The 25,967-nt window shown below is 38.9% G+C and overlaps 1 protein-coding gene across 1 annotated transcript in view; it reads left to right on the plus strand.

The window, feature by feature from the left end:
* The window catches only part of LOC107536346 (mono-ADP ribosylhydrolase 2), an 83,905-nt gene that overhangs the window by 8,939 nt on the left and 48,999 nt on the right, over positions 1-25,967 (plus strand). The window contains exons 5-7 of the mRNA XM_087819298.1: positions 17,632-17,709; positions 24,597-24,671; positions 24,931-25,023. Coding sequence (XP_087675424.1) covers positions 17,632-17,709; positions 24,597-24,671; positions 24,931-25,023 — 246 coding nt within the window. The remainder of the gene's footprint in view (positions 1-17,631; positions 17,710-24,596; positions 24,672-24,930; positions 25,024-25,967) is intronic.

Consider the following 25,967-nt stretch of genomic DNA (forward strand, 5'->3'; position numbering starts at 1 on the left):
TGAAACTTATAATGGAGGTAGCTCCAAAGAGTTCTTCCATATATTACAAACGCAGGTCCCTAAGAATGACTAGATGTGACACTTCAAGGATTTTACTGAAATAAATTGTTAATATCCATTAGCCTCTTGATCCAGGGAAAAAAGTGTTTTTAAAATCCCACTAGCATGTGAACCATTACAAATAGAATATGATTTTTGCCTTTTTCTTCTGCAATAGCATGTGCCACTCCTTTTTTTTTTTTTTTAAATGTGTCTTTATTGATTTCAGAGAGGAAGGGAGAGGGAGAGAGAGACAGAAACATCAATGATGAGAGAGAGTCATTGATTGGCTGCCTCCTGCCTGCCCCCTGCGGGGGATGGAGCCCACAACCCGAGCACGTGCCCTGACCGGGAATCGAACCTTGATCTCCTGGATCCTAGGTGGATGCTCACCCACTGAGCCACGCCAGCAGAGCATGTGCCACTCTTTTTAATTGATTATCAGTCCAAAGCTTAGACCAAGTGTCTAAGACTTATAGGACTGCCATCTGGACTGGTAGTTACATAGCTTAGAATGAAAAAGAAAGGAATTTGCCATTGACATCCCCCACAACTGAGGTCAAGGTGAGGTGAAAAGGCAGTTGTGTGGGTTGAGAATTCATTTCAAACACTCACCATTATTAGTTTCATGCAGAAATGTATCTCCTTGGTGACAACTGGGCTATTTATGAGCTCTGCAGCTATAAGACTTGATAAAAATGCATATTACACTCTTCCATTTAAATGGAAGGACATGTTTGCTGACCAAGGGTGCTGAAGGAGCCCTTGCTCTCTTGCCTTGGTTTTCAGACTTTAACGCTGACCCAGCATCTTCTTCTTGGGTTCGAAACAACTGATCTAACCAGCTGCCCTTCCCTCTCTCTCTCTCTCTCTCCTTTAAGAGCCATCAGTTAATCCCAGCTTTGCTTGGTTTGTCTGGCTTTATGTTGGTTATAACTTTGGTTCCCACAGGAAAGTAGTGTCTCCTGGAGTGCAAACAGAAAATGAGCTGGCTAATGCGCCTTGGTTTGGGAGATAAGATTTTTTAAAAAGTTAAAATAGGTATGTGAAAATTGAATAATTTCAAGAGGAAGTGGTGTCTTCTGGGGTGTCTTCTATGCTAATGATTTTGTTCAAATGTCGCAGACACATTTCCCACTGGGTACTTACAAGGGATGCTTATTACCCATTTACCCCACATGACTGCTAGCAGGGCAAGCTGCTGACGGAAGGAGGTGCCACTGATTGGCTTGTTTCTCAGTAGCTAGATTGTGAGCGACAGACTGGAGGCACCTGTTCCCAAAGATCATACAGGCCTCAGGTGGGCAGGAGTTGAGTTGAGAGGATGAGATGTGAGGAGGAGGAATACTGATGAATACACCAGGATGTGGCAGCCAGGACTGAACTGAAATGAACTCCAAGGTAAAGCTGGCTTGAGAAATTATCTGTAGGTTAATAAAAGTTCTGAGGTTATTCGTAAAATACTGCATTCACTTATTTTCTGAGAGGTTTCTTCCTCTACCGGTAAAAATACTCTAATTATTGATTTAATGGCTGTTTGCACTTTAAATCCTTAAAAAACAACAACAGGAGTACAAATGTTAAGGCTACTTAAGTTACCAAATATAGAGGTAATCACATAAAGGGGAATATAAACACAGGAATAAAATTCACATTAGCAATATCAAGTACTCTGGTTGAAACTGCTGCATAGTTATTATTATTTGAAATATAGTCAATCTAAATTCAAGGAGAACTCTGTTCTAGTTGTCTGGACACTCGTAATAGTTCGTCCTCACAGCCAAGGCCAAGGCACCTTGGTGGGGGGGCGCCGTTTAAATACATCTTGATTCCCTTGTCTTAGTATTTTATTACCCAATTTGAATTTGAAGGTCAACTGGACCAAATCATGCGCTCATTAATGTTAAAGACAAAGTCAGTTAATACTCGGGCGCATGCACAGCGAGCCGGTGTCCCTTCAGAGCCTCGTGTGGTCACGCATTGCTCTCTGATGTCTATCAGGGGGACCTCCCGGCCGCGCATGGCCCTGGGCCTTGGCGCTGTCGCTATCCCTTGTCTAAACCTTGGGAGAGAAACAACATTGGGCCGCCGGGGAAATTCCCCTCCGGCTCCTGTGGGCTGGTTTTCCTTCCTATTCTTGGTCCACTCTCCCTCTGCTAAGCATCCTCCCCACTACCCACCGAAGAGAGACAAAGCTGTCCCCTGTCCTGGAGCCGCCTGGCGGAGTGTCTGGGTACGCTGTGCCACCCTGGCTCATCACTTCTGGATTTTAAGAGTCTGAAGTGTGGAATGACAGCTGCTCCCCGCTGGCAGGTCAGCGAAGGGAACCGACCAAGATTTATGGAGTGGCTCCTATACTTGGTGCTTTCCGTGTAGGCACCAGGTAGCTTTCATTTCCGAGGCGGGTAACCTGGGACTCAGGATGGGGGGGGGAGGTGTCTGTGTGGGGGAGGGGAGGGGGCACCGTTATTAAGGGGACTCCCGTGAGGCTGGTACTTACAGGAGCTTGCATAATCTTCATTGACCATCTGTCTTATTTCATTTTTAGGTCACATTTATTTTTTTGTTTCTAATACATATTTATTGTCAAATAGTTATAAATTCAGAAAAGTATAAAAGTTAAAAGCATGTAATCATTTTCTCTTTAAGGATTAAATTGTTAAAAACAAATCTTCATTCTGTTTTACCAGTTGAAAATATACAAGGAATACGTCCCCAAATCTTAAACTATGCCTCAAAAATGATTTTTTTATTGGAGGCATAATATTCTATCGTACGGTTGTTTCACAGTTTACATAGCCAGTGTCCCCATGTTAAACTATTATTTACAATTTTCTCTCTAGTATAAATAACAGGGACACGCAGTGCATATATTTTACATAAATTTTGGTGTGTGTGATCAGTTCCTCAGGATGAAGTCTTGATTCTTTGTTGATTTACTCAGGAAAAGATTAAGGCATTTTTACTGCTTACATTTATTTTCTGATTTTAAAGGTAATAAGCATTTATTATATTAAAAAATAAGCAAAAGAAGAATGAGAAATATCACTGTAATCTCTGTCCCACTGATAAACACTGGTCTAGAGACTCCCTGACTTTTTCTAGGGTGCCACATACACAGGGAGTTTTTTAGGGAACTCTGCAGTTTACACCATTTTGAAACTGTCTTATAAATATAACAATAGATTGTGAAAATTTTCCAGACTTTTTCACAGTCTGACATCGCTTAATTTCATATTCCCATGGGCAACCTTCCGTAGTGTCCTACCCAGTCTCGGTTCTGAGCCCTTTCTTTGGCTTCGGTTTTAAATCCCATACTGGCCAGGAACACCCTTTAAACTTTGTGAATCTTCATGGCAGTTCCTGCAAGAAAATTCTACTGAATAGAAATGCATACAAGCCTTTGTTTTTCTGTGATGAATAGAGATTATCCCTTTTGATTCTTTAGATCACGCGGTTATTGTAGAAAGCTTGAATAATGAACGAGTGCTTAAGGAACAGAGTAAACAAATGAGCAACCGCAGCACCGAGATCGTGACCATTCACGTCTGGGGACCACCCTTTCATGCGTCACTGTGTGCCTGTGCGCACAAACAAAACTTTATATAACTGTATGTATCAGAGTGTGTGACCAAGAGTCTCGTCTCTGATTTCAACTTCCCGAGTCCAGATCCCAGCTCTGCCCTGGCCCCAGTGACCTCGGGGACGCTGCTCAGTCCCTGTGCACCTCAGTGTCCTCATATGTAAAACAGAAAAGCTAATAGCACCTCCATCACGGGGCATTAAAGCGGATCACTTCATTTAAACATTTTAAGGCAGAAGGAGGCTCAAAACTTTCAGCCATTGTTAAATATACATTTATTTTATAAATATTGTATCACATTATACACACTTTTCTGCATCTTGTTTGGTTACACACCGCGAAACTTTAGGGCTCTCTCCCAGTCCCTTTGTGTAGGTCCCATTCATCCATTTTAAAGTGCCTGTAATATTCCTTAGCTCGAATGCACTATAATTTATTGAACCCTGCTCCTATGATGAGCAGGCACTTTCTCTCCACTTTATTGCCATACAAACGAGTCTGCAGTAGACGTTCCTTACCCATATAGCCTTATAAGCAGTGCTCTTATTTGTATGGGAAAGATGCCAGGAGACGGAATGCTTTGAGTATGTGTTTTTAATAGATATTGCTAAATTGCTTTCCTAAAAGGCTATAACGATCTGTATTTCCATCAGCAAACTTTATTTTTTGTGTTTTTTTTCTAATTTTTGACAGTTCAATAGGTGTAAAGTATTATCTCAATGTTTTTAAAAGGTCAGTATTATTATCCCAATTTTGCAGGTAACTGAGGCTCAGAAAGTTTGAGTAACTGGTTCCGTAAACCGTAAGGTAAAACCAGAATTAGGAAACCATGCCTACCTGAACCGCAAGCCCATGCTGCTCCCCAAGTCATGCTTTCGGGACAAGGGACATTCTTGCCTCGGGGGGTGGGAGCAGTCAGTCAGTGGGCAGCATGGGAAAGCTGAGGCCCAAGCTAGGTGAGTGGGGCCTTGAGATAGACAAGAGAGAGGGGAGCCACTCGGTCCACATCCCAGCCTTGGCCACTGGGAATAAGCCCCAACCCCCTTTGCATGTCATTCGCGATCTTTCTGTAGCCTGGCTGCACACCTCCTTAAAACTCGGCACTATGTATTTTTGCTGCTAATTAAGATATGACTTTGTTAAAAAACAGAGGTCATGGCAGTTCATTTGGAATAGCACATGATGGTAACTGGCATAGGTAAAGACGCTACTAGAAGGTAGAGAAAGGCAATGTAAAAGGATTAACTTCCAATTCACAAGCAACATGTGGGGCTCTTTATCAGATATTCCCATGTTTAAAATTTTATACACCCCTCAGGATGTTAATAAATGTTTCTTGCTAAAAGAGCTCAGCAGTAAGAAAAAAATTTAGAAACTACAAAGTTTGACAAAGTTGTTTACACACTACCAGACTTCTCAAAGCCTTTAATATGCTAACTTGCATTGAGAAGCTCAGGGAAGATGGAAGCATAAAGCATTTCCAACATTAACTCACTAAATCTTACTTTTACTTTTTTTATATTTTCTTTTACATAGAATATTTTTTAATCTAACCAAATACAGTTTAGGAAAAAATTCCACACCCTACCCAAAAGAATTAAAGAACATAGTTTAAAGCTTTGATGTCAGTAAATCATATTATTATAAGGCAAAATAAGCAATGGTAAAATTACTTTAAAAAACGTGGTCTGAGTTTCTTAAATTCATGGTGGTACAATGTTCCGGAGGAGACATTCTCCCAGGCGTCAGAAAAGGGTATAGTCTGTCAGAGTTTTTACAGTAGATTTTCACGAGTAGAAATGTGTTGTCCTTCCTCATTGCTGATGATGTTTGCTGTTATCTATTGCTCCCACCACCATTCCCAGGGGGTTGTATTTCTTGAGCCAGAGAGACAGAGCATGTCTCAGAACCACTGCATTCTTCAACAAAAAGAAAGGAGTAATTGGCTAGCTAGGGGCCAAAGCTGGAACATTTTTCAACCAAGTACAAAGATAAGGTTTCCTAACAAGCACTGATGGCATTTAATGGGAACTTTGTCTTCCCATTTCATTTAGAAATTGGCCCTGATATTTTGCGCCAGATGTATCAAACTGAAGTGGAGAGCAAACAGGTTCTTTCCCTCAGGCAGAGAAAAACAGGTACACATGTGTATACACACAAAAACAACACACATGTGCATGCACACACACCATCCTGAGATCCAACACAGATCTGTACAAGACAACATTTATCCCAGTTTGATCTATGATTTATGATGTTTCTCTGATACTAGGAGACTCATAAAGATCTAAGACTTTCAAACAACATATTTCACATGGCATTAAACTGCTTTGGTTTCCATAAACCATCCATCAATGTTATCTAAGCCAACCACATTCTGAGGCGCAATATTCACTCCATAACTCTGTCCTAACCACTTAATGAGACAAACACTGCTGTCGGCCACTTCTTCTGAGCAGACAATTAAGGCCTTCAGACCACTCCAAGCACCAGGCGCTGGGGTTTCTCTGAATCTTTCTTTTCAGTTTCAGGAAAATAAACAACTATCTCTTTTCTCATCCTGAGATGGGAGCTTTCTGCATTCTGGAGCTCCTTCTAACCAGAAGTGCTGTTGTAGATCAGCCTAGAGAGTTTGGATCTACAGCTACTTATTTATTACCTAAGGCTGATATTTACCGCAATCCCCAGGGGGTGCTCAAGTGAACCTTCCACACAACCATCTTCCTCATCTTGACAACACTCTTTATCCAGGGTCAAAGCCTCTTACCAATTCTTCCCAGTGCTTCCTCCAAGGTTAAGCTAAGAGAGCACATCAAACTCTGTTTCTATTTTATAGCCTGAGACAGTATCTCCAAAATTTACAAGCATCAATTCTTCCATTTCCACTCATGCCTTTCCCCCTCCTCCTAACAGATCTCCTCTCTGAACCACACTTCCCATTCAACAACTTCCCCTTTTTTATCATGTATAAAAACAACAACATAGGAATTCACTTTTGGTCCACCTGGTGACCATATGCCTTGGGTTTTTAAGTACAACTCTCACTCCAAAGATTCCATCTTCTTATCAGACCACAAAATGGGATTTCTGGGAAGAAAGTATTTAAAAAAAATTTCTTCCTGAGCAAAGACTATCACCCCATGGGAAACAAGATTTGACTGTTGTCCTCACAAGTATTTTGCTAGGTTTTCAGGAGGAAAAAACAGGTGAGATTTTAAAAATAATCATTATATACTTAGACCTCAACCCTCAAAGTATCTCTTCTGTTATGTCAGGTAATCTTTGCCAATTTCTTCCTTTATTTTGCATTACTTCCTTTCAGCAGTAGTAAAGTATGTGTATAAGAGCTTTGTTCACAGATCCTATAGTTGTACTGAATAACAATGACAACTTTAACAATGATTAATAGTGCCCAAAAAATCATCTCATTTAATTTTTTCAATGACTCTTTGAGATGCAGTGTATATTAGGTACTGCTGGCTGCTGTAACAAACATCCAACTTATACAACATAAATTATTTTCTCACATAATACAATCCACAGTGAGAGGTCATATTCCATGCTGTCATTCATGGACTCAAGATGATGGACTCTTGTGAGTTTCAGCCTGTGGTCCCCAAAGTTGTCTTGAGTCTTGATATCCTGTCAGCCAATAAGGAGGAGAGAGGAGGATTCTATGGCCAGACCCCCAAGTGACACACATCACTTCTCCTCGCTTTCCATGGGCCAGAACCCAGTCATATGACCCCCTCTGACTGCTAGAGAGTGTGCCCTCAGTCCTGCAAGTTCCTCCTTCCTGTGAGGCTACAATAAGGGAAATAAATTTGAACAGCTACTCAGTTTTTCCAGAGATAGGAGGTGGTATTTTTTCCCCCAAATTGTACAAATAAGACAACCAAGACTCAACCTGGGTAGTTTGCCCAAGGCTACCTACACAGGTATCGAGGGCTAGAGAACAGACTTGAGCTTACAACTTTTGGGGGAAAAGAAAAAAAATAGAAGCCACCCATTTCTGTGTTTTGTTTTATTTTTACTTTATGCCACGAGTCTGCTCTGAACACACACACACACTTGATTATCCTTTTATGGAATGTCAGCTAATCCCACGGGGAAAAACATGAATGGTAAATATTTGTTTGTTTTACATTTCTGTTTTCAAGGACAATTGTATGTTTTAAGTTATCTGCTGTTTTTTTAAAAGTAAGTAATGCCTAGAACTAAATGATAAAATGTTTAGATTTTTGCATGCTGTGTTTTATACCAGACTCACTCTATAATTTTGTGTTTTATTCTTTATATCCTTCCTTATAAAGGATCATATTTGAAGTGGCTCCCTCAAAAATGTCACCTGTCATGACCAGAAGGGCCTTTACATAAGCTAATAAATGCGAAGGTGTCACAGTGGCGGCTCCAACAGAACTCTGGTTCAGGAATTTGCTTACTGGTTTTCCTAGCAGCCTATATCTCATTATATGTGGTTTACGATCTCACACACTCCAGTGTCACACAGACAGCTGGTTTTCATGAATCCAAGGTCAAGTGTATATATTTTAATCCTCTATGAGTCAGCTGATCTTAGATAGTCAAAGTTCATGGTCATATTAATATGTCACACTTGAATATGGCCTCATTTCAAAGGTCAAGTGAAAGGTGACAGCTCCTAAAGTCTACTGACGTTACCAGACAGAGTAAATAAACATATCACAGTCCACTCCTTCTGCAATTCCTACAACACTCTTTGGTTTCCCCAAAATAAAATGCAAAGACCTAACTATAAGCTGTAAAGTGCACCGTCACAGGCTCTCGCTCCCCCCTTTTATCTCACAGGGTCCCCTCTCCCTCACTGTGCCTCTGTCGCTCCCCAGCCTTGTCTGCTCATGGTAGGGCCCTGCTCCGTGAACCTGCATCCCAGGCCCTGTTCATCACTTCACAACACTCCCTGCCACATAACTATGTCAACCTCTTTCCTTTCGCATTCTTACCTGTGCCCACCTCTGTCCAGTGTGACTTAAGCCTCATGGCGGGGGTGGGGAGACAGTGTCTGTGTTGTCCAGGGTTTTATTCCCAGTGATTAGTGCACAGCCTGGCCTATGGACAATGCCGTTTAAAACGTAGTAGTGTTTACTATGATTATCGACAGATATTTATTGGGTTTTAACTTTTCATAAGACCTCCTGCGATATGAAGAAGAAAAGACATTCTCGCCCTTCAAGGAATTTACAATCTAGGTGGAAAAATAAAGTATGCAGGCGTGTGTGACATTGCTAATATCAGCAACACAAGAATAATAGTGACTGATACTGATCTAACCCTTATTGTATAGCAGATTCTATTCTAAGAACTTCCCATGCTTTCACTCATTCTACCCTCATCTGTGATACAAAGGCAATGTGGCCCCAGTCTACACACAAGGACAGTAAAGCACAGAGCAAGAGGGTAAGTGTTCCGAGGCCTCAAAGCTGGGATGCAAGACAGCTAACAAGAGACAGAGAGTGACAAATATTACAAGGAAGGATCACACTGAAACACATCAAAGGAGCCTGGGGTCAAGGAGCATCTCTGGCCTTCAAACATGTCTTTAATTATTTGTATAAGTCAGGCTAATACTAAATTCTCCAGAACACCACTGTCCAACAGAAGTAACTATGAGCCACAAATGAGAGTTACATAGTAATTAAATTTTCTAATAGCCACATTAAGAAAGAAAAAAATAGGCAAAATTATTTTAATCATATATTTTATTGAACCAATATATTCAAAATATAATAATTTCAACATATAGTCAATATAAAAACTACTGATGAGACATTTTACATTCTTTGTTTTTGTACTAAGTCTGTGAAACCCAGCACATATTTTACAATTCCAGAGCATGACATTCAGACTTGAACTTTACAAGGACTCACTGGCCACATGTGTCTGGGGGCTAATGGAATAGTGTCCAGAACTAGCTCGAGAGGAATATGTTTTAGCGATGATTTATTACTTTTAGTTGTAAAGCTTTATACTTTAGGAGCTCTTGCCTATAGTATTTGATGTATGTACAATGATATGACTGGGGCCTTTCTTGATACTTGGGAAGCCAGTGCCTTGATCTTGAATTTCTTACCTCCAGAACTATGAGAAAATCAATTTATGTTGTTTAAGTCACCTCATCTATGCTATTGTGTTATGGAAGCTTGAGCAGACTAATATAGTCAGTCACTGCATTAGGAAAATCTATAATAATGATTTCTGGAACTTACAGTTAAACCTAGTCTAAATTAGGAGTAGATTAAAATGAAATTTTCCTAGAAGTAGAAAATAACACTTTTAAGTTAATCTTAGTATACTTCCCAAGACCCTCATAAACTAGCATTGTACAATACAGTATTTTGTTTTAATATATTTTTCCCAGTTTATGAGGCAAAACATTGCCCCCATTATGCAAATGCCTCTGTACACCCCATTTCCTGTAATACCAGATGTCACCTGATTTTTTTCCCCACCAGGGTCATTCTTGAAAATGAAATTTACTTAACTTATTTTATTTTGCATGACCAGGCCGTTCCCCTCTTTAACTTTCTCTAAGTTTCTGGGTCCGGTACCTTTCAATCTGTGTACAAGGTTCATGAGGGTGCTATATATTTGAAATGACAAAAAAGGTGAGTGCTTAAAAAAATGGATCTAAAATAATGCCATACTTCTTAAAATAATATTTGTAGGACAAAAGAAAACATAACATTTTAGAAATATTTAAAGTATGTATATATACACACATTATAATTAAATAATGAACTTTCAAGAACCATAAAGTGAGTCAAACTCTTTTGAATTTTGCAAAAGTGACACACGTTGAGGTCACCTCAGTTGGTAGAAAAGTCAGAGCATGAAGAAACCATTTTATCGGCCTCACAAACTGGCTCATTTATTCTGGAGGCAACAACAGCTCAAGCAGTTCTAGAAACTCACGACTTCTCTAACAGTCATACACCCAGGAAGTACCCAAGCCTTCCACTACCTTCTCCCTCTTTCTACTGATATAAAGCTACCAAGTAACTCTTGGTCCTTCTTTGTTCTGCTTCACCCATGGCTTTGTTTCTTCCCTTCCTGTCAGAGAATCTCCGCCTTTACACCCCTCTACACTCTAAGACTTTCTATGTAAATGTTACCACCAAACTCTCCGAGACAAAGGAACTGATGGGTTCCTTTCATCATAATAGAATATTAATGATCTCCTGGTAGGTGGAACCCCATGACAGGCCACCTTAATGCCTGTTGGCCACCCTGTAGATGACTGCCCAGGGTCATCCCTCACCAGCCATCTGTGGTCCAGCTCCCAGGTGACAGACACTTTTCCCAGTGTTTCCTAGTGAAAGGCAGAATGGTATGAGTCAGGAGAGTAGGGTGAAAATTCACATTTGTGCCACTAAGTAGCAGGAGGCAGGTTAGTGACTATCTCGGTTGTCTTTCTTTGGGTTCTTGAAAAACAAATCCTGAGGCAAGGATGTGGGTGCAGCTGGTTTATTTGGGAAGTGACCCCAGGAAGCACAGGTGACGTGGGGCAGGGAAGGGATGACAGCCAGTAGAGGGTACATGAGTGAGCAGGTTACTGCTGAGGGGAGCTGGGATGCTATTCCTCTGAGAGATGTTTAGAGTGCGTCCAGCATTGTCTCCCTGACGGGTGAGTGAGGAAACTGGGGTTGCATCTCCGGAATCCTTTGGGAAGGTTTAGCTGATGTGGATTGCTTCTAATCTAGCGACTCTAGCTCTAGAGAAATCTCCGAGATGGGAGTAGGCTGAGAAAAAGCAACAGAAAGGAGAGCGGAAGGAATGAATCCAGCCTTGGGACACCCAACACAACAACAGCATAGGATTTTGTACAATGGGTGAAAATTGGATTCAGTTTGAATGTCTGATAAAAGAGGCAACTGTAGAGTATCTTGTGGTAGATCCACATAGTGAACCACTCGAAAGTCATCCACGTGATAGAATTATATTCATGGAAATTATATTCATAGAATTATATTATATGGAAAAATTAAAGAAAAACAAACAGAAAACAGTGAACACATCCATTTTCATCTGGATGGGTTTGTGGATGCGTCTAAGGGGAAGGAACAAACAAATGCTATCTCTGAAGCTCACATAAAATGAGTGACGCCCACAAAAAGCCCAAATGCTTATCTTAGTGCCCACACATGTCTCATCACGGGGGAAGAAAAGACTTAAATTTTCCTCCAACCGTCCTTGAGGACTGTAGGGAAGTCCTGGCTCTCAGCAGAATGAGGTCCTGGCATGTCAGCCACACTCTCCAAGCATCTGGCTGAAAACAACCTGAGCCCAGAAGTTGAAGCATTTATAACTCTGGAAATAGACTGTCTACTTCCTCTACTTCTCCGTGAAATACAGTAACTGAGAAGTAGTTGCCATGGGATAGGTTGTAACCCTGCTCAGAGTTAGGGACAAAAAAGCCCTCATCATTTCTCCTTTGGAGAAGGTGCCCTCAGTAGTACAGTCACAAAAATGTTTCACTGTTAGATGGAATTAAACCAAAGTTTAAATAAAACGCTTGTATTCTTCCTGATGTATAGATGAACCTTTAATAAATTTCAAGTCAGTTTATATTTAAAATCATAGCCGCTTTTCATGCCTGTGGCCTGGTTGGATTTTTTAATGATGTCCAGAGAGCCTGTGGTGGGAGACTGAGCTAGGCAGAGGGAGGCGAGAATAGGAAGGGATCAGAAGGCTGGAGGCCAAGGAGAGCAGGTCAGGGACAACCAAAACAAGAGCAGATTTGCCTTTGTTTACTTTGCCAAAGGGGAAAAATTAACTTGATGGAAAGGGTAATTAAGCATTTCTTTTTCGGTCATGTTCCAGCCCAGCTTCATATCCAGCTGTTGTGTTTTACATGGTGATGACTCTCGTCGAACTGCAGAGTCAACGATGACCAGTGTGGCACCCATGTCACATGGCACTAGTTCCACTGGTAACCTTTATTTTGTAAACAGGTAGTAAAAGCCTCAGACTGAGAACTGTCCAACTGGGGTAGGCGGACAGTGAGGGAAGCCCGGGAAGGTTTACAGGGCAGTGTTGTTCCGAACCAAGATAATTTGAACAGACCAGCGGGTTAGCAGCGTCGTAAGGTATTTGGGAGCGATCGTCTGGCTCACCACCCTCGGTTCCTAGGTGCAGAAGCTGAGATTATGTAAGGGGCATGGGTTTTCCTAGCCTTACAAAGCTGGTCATTGTAAATGCAGAATCCCAGCCCGAGCCAGTGTCCATCCCCACATGACTGATTTTCCTATTTGCTCGTATTTTCAGTAACAGCCTACAGATGGGTGTCACCTCCAATGTAAGAAGGAACTGGTTTGCACAGATTTACTGTTTGGAATGTGAACTATGTTTTTTAACAGAAACAAAGTTAGTGGTGCGTGATGGTAGCTTTCCCAGCACAGTGTCCAAAACCGTTAGTGCCTGAGTTCAATAACTCCAGGAGCGATCGGCCGCCTTCTAATGGGGGTTAATGAGAGCGTAATGAAGACAAATGACTGCCCGTAACTCATCGGGCCTCCCGACGCTCAAGGCAACGGCCTGTCCTGTGGACCCAGTTACGTTCCAGGTGAATATAGTTTAGCCTTTTATACCAGCTTCAGGGGACCAAGCACAGTTCGGATCAAGGCCAGCTAAAGACTCTGGGCACACCCTACAGGACATACTTTTCCTATATAGGGGAACGGCCATTGCAGAGGTTCAGTGAGAGCAGAATGGCTGTGGAGACTAGTTTATTGTGGATAAGCAAGCTTTTCAGATAAAGGAAAGCTCCTTTATTCTAACTACTTTTGTAATAATCCAGTGATTCAATGGGCAGGCCAGGATAAATGTTCTGCTTGGTGTTTTCACATCATTTTACAAGAATCAAAGGAAATCCTGGTGACTGTGTTTCTGTGCAACTTCTACGTCAAGCTGAGGTGCATGTGCGTGGATGTTTGTGTGGTACAGAGAGGATATTTGATTGCAGGTGTTTTCTATAGCATTTACTATTCTGTTCACAGCCATTAGAACTTTTGCACCAAAATGACCTCCTGTCATGACTCATCAGGGCCTACCTCTCTTACTCGGGGGCCTTGGTACACCTCCTGGCTTGAAAATGTCTTCAAAGACAGTTAATCACCCATACAGTTTTTTACTTTATAGTTACCTCTAATTTTTACGCAAAGTGTTTCTTGTGAATTGGATTGCCTTCCCCATTTATTAAACACATCTCTATATTTTTTGGCTATTTCTTCTTTTAAAAAATATATTTTTATTGATTTCAGAGAGAGAGGAAAGGAGAGGAGAGAGAGAGATAGAAACATCAATGATGAGAGAGTCATTGATTGGCTGCCTCCTGCACGGCCCCTACTGGGAATCAAGCCCGCAACCCGGGCATGTGCCCTGACTGGGAATCGAACCACAATCTCCTGGATCCTAGGTCGATGCTTAACTGCTGAGCTACCCCAGCTGGGCTTGGCTATTTCTTCAAGCCAAATCTACCTTAAATATTCAAGAATTGCCATCATTGATGAATTAATGGATTGGGTATCAAGTTCTATAGCTAATTCTGCAATAATAGTCCTAAACATCTTCTCTAAGGTGGCAGTGTCACTGGCATTAGGGTATGAATGTCCATAGTTATTTTTAACTTTGTTGGAGTCATGGGTCCCTATAGAATATGATGGAAGCTATTTCCTCCCAGAAAATGAACATATGAGTGAATAGATACTCTCATTTTTGTATCATTTCAAAAGGGTTTGTGACCCCTGGAGTACATTCAGAGATCCCTTAAGGTTAAGAAATTTTGTCCTAAGGGGACATTTTTGAAGTAGCATTTATTTTTATTTATAGTTTAGATATGTTTATTAAAAATTCAATAGTTTCAGTATTCAGAGCTTAAATCTATACATGTGCTATTTTGTGTAGACGTGTAGTTGAATGCATTAAAGAAAACCTACTTTATGGAATTTCTGTTTTATGTTATTTTTGTTATTTTAATCTAGTTTAAATTTTCTTTTAAACTTTTTTCTACTTTCTAAATGAGGAGTTTTTTTATATCTAGGAAAATATTTATTTTTTATTTTTGTTCGTCTTAAAAGATTACCTAACTTTAGAATTTTGGCTTGACTATTTGACTTAATATTTGCATTCAAAAACAAATTATCTAATAGGATATTGACCTTAAATATTTTGAAAGTCAGAATCTACATATAAATTTCATTCCAGTTCTCTGCTATTAAAATAACTTAGACTGAATCTCAGAATTAGGTGATAACTCTTACTTTTTTAAACATTGCCACATGATAATTTTTAGAATTAAATAAAATGTGGACGTGACTAATTAAAAAAAAACCCTCATAGACTCAGACAACAACATGGTAATTGCCAGAGGGAAAGAGAGGGGGGAAGGTAAGAGAGGGAAAAGGGGGGATAAATGGTTATGGAAAGAGACTCGATTTAGGGGGGTAGACACCCAGTACAATATACTGATAATATATCATAGAATTATACATCTAAAGCCTATATAATTTTATTCACCAATAAATTCAATTAAAAAAAGAAAAAGAAAAAATAATGTGAATCTAAGGTGTTGCAAGAATTCAGTATATACAACTACATTTCATGGTCATTAATAGAACTTACGTAGAGATCATAAGCTCTTTCAATGACCATATATACAGGAAATATTTTCATTCTTTTTCATTACAAATAATAATTTTGTATACATGTACAGTGCAGCTTTAACCACCTAAGCAAAAATGTCCCACTGTCTTTTCAAACCTGCAAGCAAGTGAAATGTAATAGGACCCCTGATTTAAAACATTTCAGATCTAAATTTAGCTAAAGTTTATGAGACTGGAAATTAAAATAGCCCTTTTAACTTCTTTTCCCCAGAGAGTGGAAGGGGGAGAGAGAGAGAGAGAGAGAGAGAAACATCAATGTGAAAGAGGCACATCGAGTGGCTGCCTCCCATCACGCCCCAGCCGGGGCGAACCTGCAAGCGAGGTACTTGCCCTTGGCTGGAACCAAACCTGGGACCCTTTGGTCTGCAGGCCGATGCTCTAACCACTGAGCCAAACTGGCCAGGGCTCAAATAGCCCTTTCCATAGGGGAACTATAGTGGTAACAGTCTTCCATAGCCACCTGGTTACCTGTGGATTCCGTCATGAGCTTACACTTGCTACCCTGCTTTAGTGCTCTACACACAGCATGTGTGTGCCTGTGGAAACATTTTTGGAGAAAGGCTCACACATGAGACAAAATGAACGTGTAGCTTCAGTGATGGGTCATGTTGATATTAATGAAATCCTTGCCATCACATAAAGATGTGTATTTCTGTACACGCAGAATGTGCTCCAATGTCATATTTCTATGATGCATAGTCTTTCATATATTTTATTTCTAAAATTAGAACACCTTCTTAGAATTGATAGTGTGTTATAGTTCATTGGGTTGTATTTTTTTCTAATGCTGCACGAAATAATAGTGCAAATAACAACTGATGGTGTCTTGGATTCAATAAAATACAGATAGTATAGATTAGAGCACATAAGGTCAGAAGGTCCCTTAGCAATGCTGCAGCAACTCCTCCAAGAAATTGAAATTTAAGGGTCATTTAGTTTGCTAAAGACACAGATTTTGGTGACAAAACAGGTACAGTCTATTGATTAGCTTCTCAAATACTTTCACCTATCTTATGTAAATCATTAGACTATAAACTTGTAAGCTCAATCTAAATCACTTCTTAAGACATTTCTTCTGTAATGTTTGGTGCCTAAACATAATGTTCATGTAAGTTAAAAAGCATAAAGAATTATTGTTGAGTGTAAGTGAATAAATTTTCAGTATGTGCAAAACCTACACAAGACTACATGTTGAATGATATCATTTTCTATAAACAAGTGAAACTAAAACACTTTCAAAACTAAAATTTAGCCTGATCCACATAGTACCTTTTTCAATCATTGTTCATTTTCACTATTAATGTGGGATAAAAGTATTCAAAGGATATTTTTTTAAACCACGTGTTCGATTCAAAGTTAAAAAGGCATATTTTTAATGGCAGCTGGTTTAAAACAATTTGACGTGAGTGTGGTAACAGTTTGGAAAATGTGTCTATGCTTAGCTTTGCTTCCAAATTTGGGCTTTGAAACTTTTTGTCTTTGTCTGTCTCAGAAATAAATAAGAAGCTGTGCAGATAATTAAGCATTTGCCTTGGGGGATTTATCTGCAGTTAATTAAAACCATAGACTGTGGGTGTATACTTGCTTCACTGGTTATTAAGTTTGAATCGCATGTTAACTACCCAGTTTTCTCACGCGTCCATCAAATGTTCCTTGCGGTAGGTTCAAGAAACAAACTTTCTCAGGATATTCCAAACGACGTTGTTTAAAGCTGTCTCAGAGTTTGAAGAGGGATAGAGAAAAGAGGGAACGGAAGGGGAAAGATGGTTTATTTTATATTCCACCTAAATCAGCTCTGTTAGGGAACAAAAATACAACTGAGCACTATGAGCTCGTTCAGTAGGAAACCTGTTTGTAAGTTATAGAGGTGCTGTTCTCCCATCCCCAGGTTTCTTCATGGCCACATGCATACAAGATGAGCTCAGGGTTTTCTGTATCTTTGGATTTAAGAACATTAAAATTAGATATTCCATTAATCTTCTCTATTTGCCTTCTTTTCATATTCTTTTGCACAATTCTCCTAAAACTTTCACTGATGCATAAAGCCCGCTTACATTATCTTCTTTGTTGCAAAAAGATGTCCCAACCAACTCTACCATCGTTAAATTGCAGATTTTGTGCAGGCATCTCACATAGTATTTTCAGAAAGTCTTATTTATTGGTGAAAACATTTAAGTATTTTCATGGTATTTTTTTTTAAAAATAATAAATTATATCCCCCAAATATAACGCTATCATATTAGTGCTGGAAGCTGCTCTCTTTCCTGATTAAAAATGCTGACTAGAGGTTTTACTTGTTTGTTATGTCAGATTCTGCAAAAGATGACAATATTACAAGAGACAGCGAAGTAACAGAACATTCCGAGTGTGACCAAGATCATCCCAACGGTAAGCTGTGAGGTCCTTTTTCAGGTTGCTTTGCTGCTGAAGAATATTACATTTTTTAAAACTCGGATTTTAGTTTTTCTGGCAATATTTTATTAGAGCTGAATGCCAGGTGATTAGTAGTGGACACATTTTGAAGAGGCATTTGCTCTCCACAATCCTCGTCACTCATTACATTTGTGAGAGGCGGGCTTTATTTATTTATGTTTACTGCCTGAACTCTATAGGCATTAGGTTTACAACTACTGAAATGAAGATATAATAACAATGAGAATAAATGTGAGACATACAGAAAGTAAATGCAGGAGATCAGAGCTACATAGCCTTGGAATACCAGGAAGAGAGACAGGCAAAGCCAAAGTAAAGCAATCCCTAGGTAAATAACAAAAGAAGTTTTCCTAATGCAAACCAGTTCCTCCATCCAGAACACAAAAGTACACATTATATTTACAGGGAAAGATAATGAAAGTACAGAGGAGAACAGACACCTACAAAGGCTCATGGAATTTATGGAGATCGAGGATAAAGGAAAGCTTGTAAAGCAAATAGGAAAGTCAAAACCCGGTTACAAGCTAATTCACCCAAATCAGGTTTCCCTTAACTTTCTTCCTCCACAATGTAAACACCAGAAGAAAATGCGATAACATTTCCAGAGTTCTAAATAACACAGTTGCTATATTTAGTGAAATTATTATTCATACATGAAATCAAGACTAATATTTTCTCAGGAATACAAAGATTAAGAAAATATACCACCCAAGTATTCATTCTGAATAAACTAACAGAAGGCCTGTGCAAGTGAGGTAAAATCCCAGATCCTTCTCAATTCTTGAAAAAAGCAGAAAAGTTTGACCAATACAAGAAATCAGTAGATAGAAATCAATCCAGAAATGGCACAAATAGAGTAATCATATGTAGAGGCATTTAAAAAAATTATTATTATTGTATTCCACAATTTCCAAAAGATAAAAGGATTGTCCATGTTAATTAGAGACATGGCAGGTATAAAAAACATCCAAATTGAATTTCTACAGGTTAAAAACAGTGGCTGAGATGAAAACCATGCTTGATAAGGATAATGGCAGATTAGACGCTGTAAAAGAAAAGATTAGTGCATTTGAGGCTGTAGCAGTAGAAACCATTCAAATTGAAATAGAGAAAATAAATGGCTGAGAAAAAATAAAAGGCCATGGGAGCTATGGAACAACCCCAAGCCAATATACATGGATTGAAATCTCTGAAGGCAGACATGAGAGGGAGAGACAGAAAAAGTATTTGAAGAAATAATGGCTGAAATTTTTCAGAAATTTCATAAAATATGAACCCACATATCCAAGAAGTTCTATGACCCCAAAGCACAAAAGACATGAAGAAAATTATACCTAAGAACGTCATAATCAACTTGCTCAATCTCAGCGATAAAGAGAAATATCTCAAAAACAATCTCAAAAGGAAAAGACAAGTTACATGAAGAGGAACAAACATAAGGAGGAAGCAGAAGCCTCATCAAGAACTACAAACTACAATTACAGACTAAAACATAGACGCATCTCACAAACATACTGTTAAGCTGAAGCAGGCATAAAAGCATGTATGTTGTACAATTCATTTACGTGAACTTTTAAAAGTAGGAAAAATAATTACAATACTTAGAAAGATGTGCTTAACTGATAAAAACAATACAGAAAATGTATATAGTTACTACTATGACAGTTGTTATTGATTAAACTGGTGATGGGGAAGAGATACTGATTGGACTGTGAGCTGGGCTTCTTTCTTAGCTGAATGGTTCTCATAAGGAAATATCTATTTTCTACTTGCTTTAGGTTATTTAATTGAGCTTTGTGTAATTTTTGTATGTACTTTTCTGAAGGTTACATTTTATATAATTAAAATAGGAAGGAAGAAAGAGAGGTAATGAGGAAAGAAATGAGGGGAAACAAGAAGAAAGGAAATATCAACAGCAGAGTTTATAAAACAGAGACTATGGCAGGATGGGGGTGGTTGTGCACAAGGCTGACTTCCACAGAGGTAATCAAAACTAAAAACCCTACTTGCTATGGGTTCTGACAATGGTAGGTTGAAGAATAATTTCACAAATTTTGGGGATAATCGCAAATAGAATTAAATAACAATAGAGTTAAAGGAAGAGATCTTACTTTCTAAATTTCCCAGAAAGATCATACCAAACACAAGAGTATAGTCAATAATGCAAATAATAATTCTAAAAAGTAGCAGTATAACACAAGCACAATATATCAAATAAGAGAACAGAAATACATGCAAAGAATACAATAGTAAATGTAATTAGGCTACTTTATTAAGTGTTAAAAAGAGATTGAATTAGTTTCAATAAAATACGAAGGGTTTAACAGTGCAAAGTTAGAAAAAGATGTCATTGGGAAATGAACATCAAAAGAAAACATGAAAAACTACTTTAGAATATATCCAGTTAGGCTTCTAGCAAAAAGTCTCAAGTGAGAAAGTTTGTCATTTTATATCAATAGTATTTAAATCCCTGATTAAATATAATAATGATGGGTTTTTATGTGTCTGGTGATATGGAAAGATACAATAGGAATAAAATCCGATTGGAAATGCAACGGGGCATTCCCAGATATAATATTTTCAGTCAATGACAGAATAAATAGACTAAAAGTGACATGGAATCTTTGAAATATGTGATTAAGAGTGTAGTCCAACTGTAGGAATGGACAGGCTGATCAATGAAACAGGATGAAGCGTTTAGAAACAGACCCAAGGAGATGTGGAGCTTCAGTACATATTTAGGCTGACGTTTCCAAGACAGATGACTCGATGAATGGTATTAAGACAACTATTTGGCCATTTGGAAAAATAAGCTGAATCCCAATCTCATTCCTTACACCAGCTTAAATTCGAGAAGGCGTAAAGGCGAAATGTAAAAATGAAACTATAAAAATACTATACTAAAAGAACCAAAGGGTATTTTTTACCATTTTGAAACAAAGATTACTTTTGAGCTATGAATATATACACACAGACTGTGATTGTATAAAATACAGACACACACGTCTGCAGTATGTGTGCATGGGTATGTCAATATATGTCATAAAAGAAAAAAATGGCTGTCTGAATATATAAGTTTTGACATGATAAATAAAGGTTCTAAACACACTCTAAAGAATAACTACTGGGAAAAATATTCTCAGCTTAAATGACAAAGAATTAATTATTTTGTTATAAAAAAATAAAGACCTCATAAATCCATAAGAAAAAAATAAAACAGCCCAAGAGGAAAGTGGGCCCAGCACCCAATTAGAATTTACAAAGAAGAAATATAGTCATTATAAATATAAAGACATAGCCTACCTCTTTATTACTTGAAGTCATGCAGATAAAACATGATTTCATTGTCTTTACTCTTTGAATATCGAAGGTTTAAATAGGATTGAAAATGCATAGAATTAGCATGAAGAGGGTGTCCAAACAGGAACACACACCGTTAGCGAGTGACTAGTGAGCATAACCTCCACATCAGTAATCTCGACAAAATCTACTAAGAGGTGAAATGTTCATACTTTGATCCAAGCATAACGCTTTGGGAATTTATCTTAAATTAAGACCCATCAAAACTATGGAGATATTTATTCACAAAAATGTTTGTTGTAATACAGTTAATGGCAAAAAAAAACCAAAAAAAAACATAAAAACATTTGTCCATAACATGGAATATAATGCATCTTTTAAAATAAGATTTCTGAAGAAATTGTAATGACAGCGTGAAGAAGCTTATAAAAAGATAAGCTACAATAGCAAGAGTCAAAGCGTAAGTTCACTTTAATTCCAGGATGCATTTACACATTTCCGTATGTGTGTGTGTGCATGCAGGCACACACACAGACCAGCCCGTGCACATAGAACAGGTCCATACATTTGCATACACACATATACAGCTATACGCACACCTGTGTACACACACACGAGAATGATAGCCCTTTACAATATTAACAGTGGCAATCCCTTAGTTGTAAATAGCTATAATATCAATACTTGTATGTCTTTTCCGTCTTTCCATAAGGAAATTGCCTTTCTTTTGTAACGACTGAAAAATAAAGGATTTTAGAAATAATGTTTATTAGGAAAGTATTATTTTCCCCAGGAAAAAAATGTAAGGATGACAAAGATAGTCAAACTCACTTTAATCTAAATTTTGCTCTTAATCTGAAGCACTTCTAGACATGGTAAAAGTATTTTTTTTTAAATCCTCACCTGAGGATATGATTATTGATTTTAGAGAGAGAGAAACATCAATCAGTCACCTCCCAGTAATGGAACCCTCAGCCCAGGCCTGTGCCCTGACCGAGAATCGAACCCACAACCTTTAGGAAAAGGGACGGCGCTCCAACCAGTGGAGCCGCCGGGCCAGGGCTAAAAGTAGTTTTAAAGAGCAGCAGCAGTCAAGTTTTAAGTTAAACAAAAGAATACAGTTTCCGTGATCTTTAAGACAAGCATCAAAGAAGCAAAGTCTTTGTTCTTAGGAAGATACAAGCATCTAAAAATCTACAAACAATAAAACTATATTATTGTTGCTATTGGTTAAAAACGTCCATTTACGAAGTGAGTTTAAATTTAGCCTCTAAAAATGTTTAATTCCAGACTGATGTTGCCAGACCAATTTTTATGCAAATTCATTAAAACATTGGCTCGAGCCAAACTTAATTACCAGGTTTCCAAGAAGCAACCGTGTGATGTATTTCTAAAGAAAATTGAATGAATTTTTGGATTAGCTGTTCTCATGGTCCCTCCCCCGTTAGTATGGATGGCTGAGTTCACTGTATAAAAAATATACATTTAAACCATGGGCTCCTGTATGTTCTTTTGTTTTCTCTGCCAAGAGGGATTAAGCCAAAGGACAGTGGGTAGAATTCAACTAGACTGAATGTGGAGAGGCAGGCATAAAGCTCACCCCCGTGGGGTCAAGAATTCGAGATGGACTGTGGAGTGTCTGAGAGCACTGGAGAGGGAGGCAGCTGGGCTGAGTCATCATTAGCACCCCGCAGGCCTGCGGGGGGGGGGGGGGGGCAGGGAATTCACACATACCTCCTCTGTCTGATATGCCAATTCCTGGCCTGGTTCTGGAATGAGAAAAAATGGTTATTCTTGGATTTCAAAGCCTTATACCTCATTTCTTCCGTTATATTTTTACTAACTTTCAGAAAAATTAGAATGGAGAAAATATATATTTTTTCATTTCAAGCAAAGATTGCTAAAATGTGTAAATATATGGGTGAAATGGATCAAGAGTGGGACGAGTGAAAAAAGCAGGGGAGAGAAATACTCCACAAAAGTCATGCAATGGCCTCTCACCCACAAAGTGACGGGCTGGACCTTACTAGTGACGGAGAAAATCCCTGGTGTCCATCAGCAGCCCCACCGTAGCAGCCGCGCTCCGGGCCCTGCTGCACTGTGCTCTCCCTGTTCCTGACAGCTTTCCTCTAAAAGGCATCGAGTGGAGCGACGGGACTGGGTGCACACAAGACCTCAGGGTGGCTGCTCCTACTCCCTCTCTCCATTGCACAGAACACAAGTAATGAGTTCAGGTCCCAGCAATGACTTGGAGAGTTCCCAGTATCCATGGGGGTAGAAAATGAGTCTCACTCAATAAACAGTGTGGTTCCCTTTCAGTAGCCTCTTCCCAATAAATAAATGCAGTGTGACTAGAAACTTTGCTAGGGGAAATATCCTCATATACAGCCAAAGATAGAATCTAAGATATTATCTAGTTGTGGTTTTTTTGGCCTTAAAAAATTAATAATGGCCCAGCTGGCATGGCTTAGTGGTTGAGCATAGACCGAGGATCCAGGAGATGGCAGTTTGATTCCTGGACAGGGCACATGCCCGGGTTGTGGGCCCCATCCCCAGGAGGGGGCGTGCAGGAGGCAGCCGATCAATGACTCTCTCATCACTGATGTTTCTCTCTCTCTCTCCCTCTCCCTTCCTCTTTCTGAAATCAGTAAAGATATGTTTAATGAATAAATAATAATGAAAATAAAGCCCAAAGAGCATCCAATTCTCTTTCCAGGGTTCTTTGCAATAGGGTATATTGAGAGCTTAGTAGCCTAAGGAATGAACTTACTGCTAAAAGGTGTGATAAGTAAGTCACAGTCCCTCATTACTATTTACAGATTTTGATGGATCCTATAATAAAGGGGAAATTAAACAGTAAAACATCCTCAGCATCAAATCTTTTATTAATATGAGGCAAAATGGACAGATTTCAATTTTCTCTCTTAATGAGCACTTAGATGTTCTAAACTCTACCGGGAAGGGGAGGGAGAGAAGCCAGGGTGGGGAGGAAAACCATTACTAGGTGATCGGCCTCAGAGTAACCGTGGGTTGGCTGAACCCCCCTGACCTCTGCTGCATTAGAGAATAGTTGAGCTGTTAGGTGACCCCGTCGGTGTGTGTTCACACGACTCAAGTCTTTCATGCTCATGGAAGAATGAAAATGCAAGTAGGTTTTAATTTTCCAGTGATCCTCAATCCAGGAAATATCAATATCTTAAAGGAAAATTAAATGTACTTCACTCACGCAGCCCAGAAATGATTTAAAATGTCAAAGCTTCCAGGTTGTGTCCATTGCTGTTAGTACATTCGTAAACCAAACACTAATCACACCGGTCAGCTCAAAGAAGTTTTTGTCTAAATTATCTTTTTTTATATATATTTTTTAATCATTGAGATAAATTTGATGATCTGCAAAATGGTGTCTTTGTTCTAAACTATTATCTACCTCTTCACGCGTGATCAAAGTGCGGTTTCTGAAAGTTTTGCTTTTTGAAACCAGGGTTTAAGCTGTGGTCATACATATCACATTTCTTTTATTTTTCAATCGTTCTTTTTAACAGGAGGACAGAACAATTCAATGAAGGATGAGATACAAATTGAGGCCGAGTCGCAGAGCTCGTACATGGAAACAGAAGGTACCGAGACCAGCCCGCGGTGTTAGCAGAGAGAGCGGGGAAACCGCGAGCGCGGCCCTGCAGGCTCTGGGGTGTGAGCGGGGTGCGTGTGTTTCGGGCAGTGATTTACAGAGAACGGCAATAGTGCTCTGCTTGGTAGGCCTGCTAAGATTTGGAGGGGGTGGGAAGAACTTTCACTTTCTGTGCTTTGGTAAGTGTGTTTTGTCAGTGATTTCAACTGAAACATCCCCTGAGTATCCTTCTGTCTCATTCTATTTAGAGCTTTCGTCCAACCAAGAAGATGCCACGACTGCGGAGCAACCAGAAGTGATTCCGCTAACAGATGACCAAGGAGAGAAAGAAAGTGGAAAAGGTAGGACTGCTCTGAAATTAACCATCAAAATAGAGAGTTTCTTTGGATTCCTGCCTAGAATTCACTGTCAGAGTCATCGGTATATAGTCGCAGTCTGGTAAGGGGGGAAATGAACGTTTCTTTAATCGTCAACCTACTTTTGTGAGTAGAATATAGTCAAGTAGCAAGAAAAGATACTTATAACAGTTTTTTGCCCTTCCTAATAGTACGAAAATGTGGTTTTTTTTTTCATTTAGATTCAATTTAATTTAAAGATTTTAGTATTGAGAGAGCCTATAAGAAATCAAAATTATGAACTAGATGGATGAGTCTTAGAAAATTTGAAATGGCTATAAAACAAACATCACCTGTTGTATGGATTTCATTCTGTCATCCTTCATATGTTAGTGATTAAGGAAACAATTTATGTAAAATATGCACATTATATGAACCTTCTACATTGCAAGCTTTGTCTGGTAATATTAAGATGCCATAATATTGAGTACTGTTAAAAAATAACTGAGCATTATAATGATCTTTGAAGCCATAAGAGGAATGAACACTGTAAATTTTAAAGCAGTATTTGGGGCAAGAAGTAAATATATTGAAGATAGAAATCTTTTTTTCAATCTATCTTAAAAATCCATTATCAAAGAAATTCAATATTTATTGAAGAACTGGAAGAATTCCGTTTTCATATATAAAGCAATCTCTTAAAAGAAACTAACATATGAAATATGAAGTGTAATCATTTCTCTGTGCACTGTATCATAAGTCACAGTGCTCTTAAATAAATATGTGTTTGCAAAGCAGTTGCAAAGTAATAACTTGACAGGCCTTGTTTATAGAACCCAGTGATCAATTTTGTTTCCAAATTAAAATGCAGACATGATCTCAATTGTAAAATCAGGTCAGTAGTAGCTACAGCTTCCAAATTATGAACGCTTCTTGACAGGGGCATGGAT

This window comes from Miniopterus natalensis, chromosome 7 (genome assembly GCF_054644295.1).
Source record: "Miniopterus natalensis isolate mMinNat1 chromosome 7, mMinNat1.hap1, whole genome shotgun sequence".
NCBI classification, from domain to species: Eukaryota; Metazoa; Chordata; class Mammalia; order Chiroptera; family Miniopteridae; genus Miniopterus; species Miniopterus natalensis.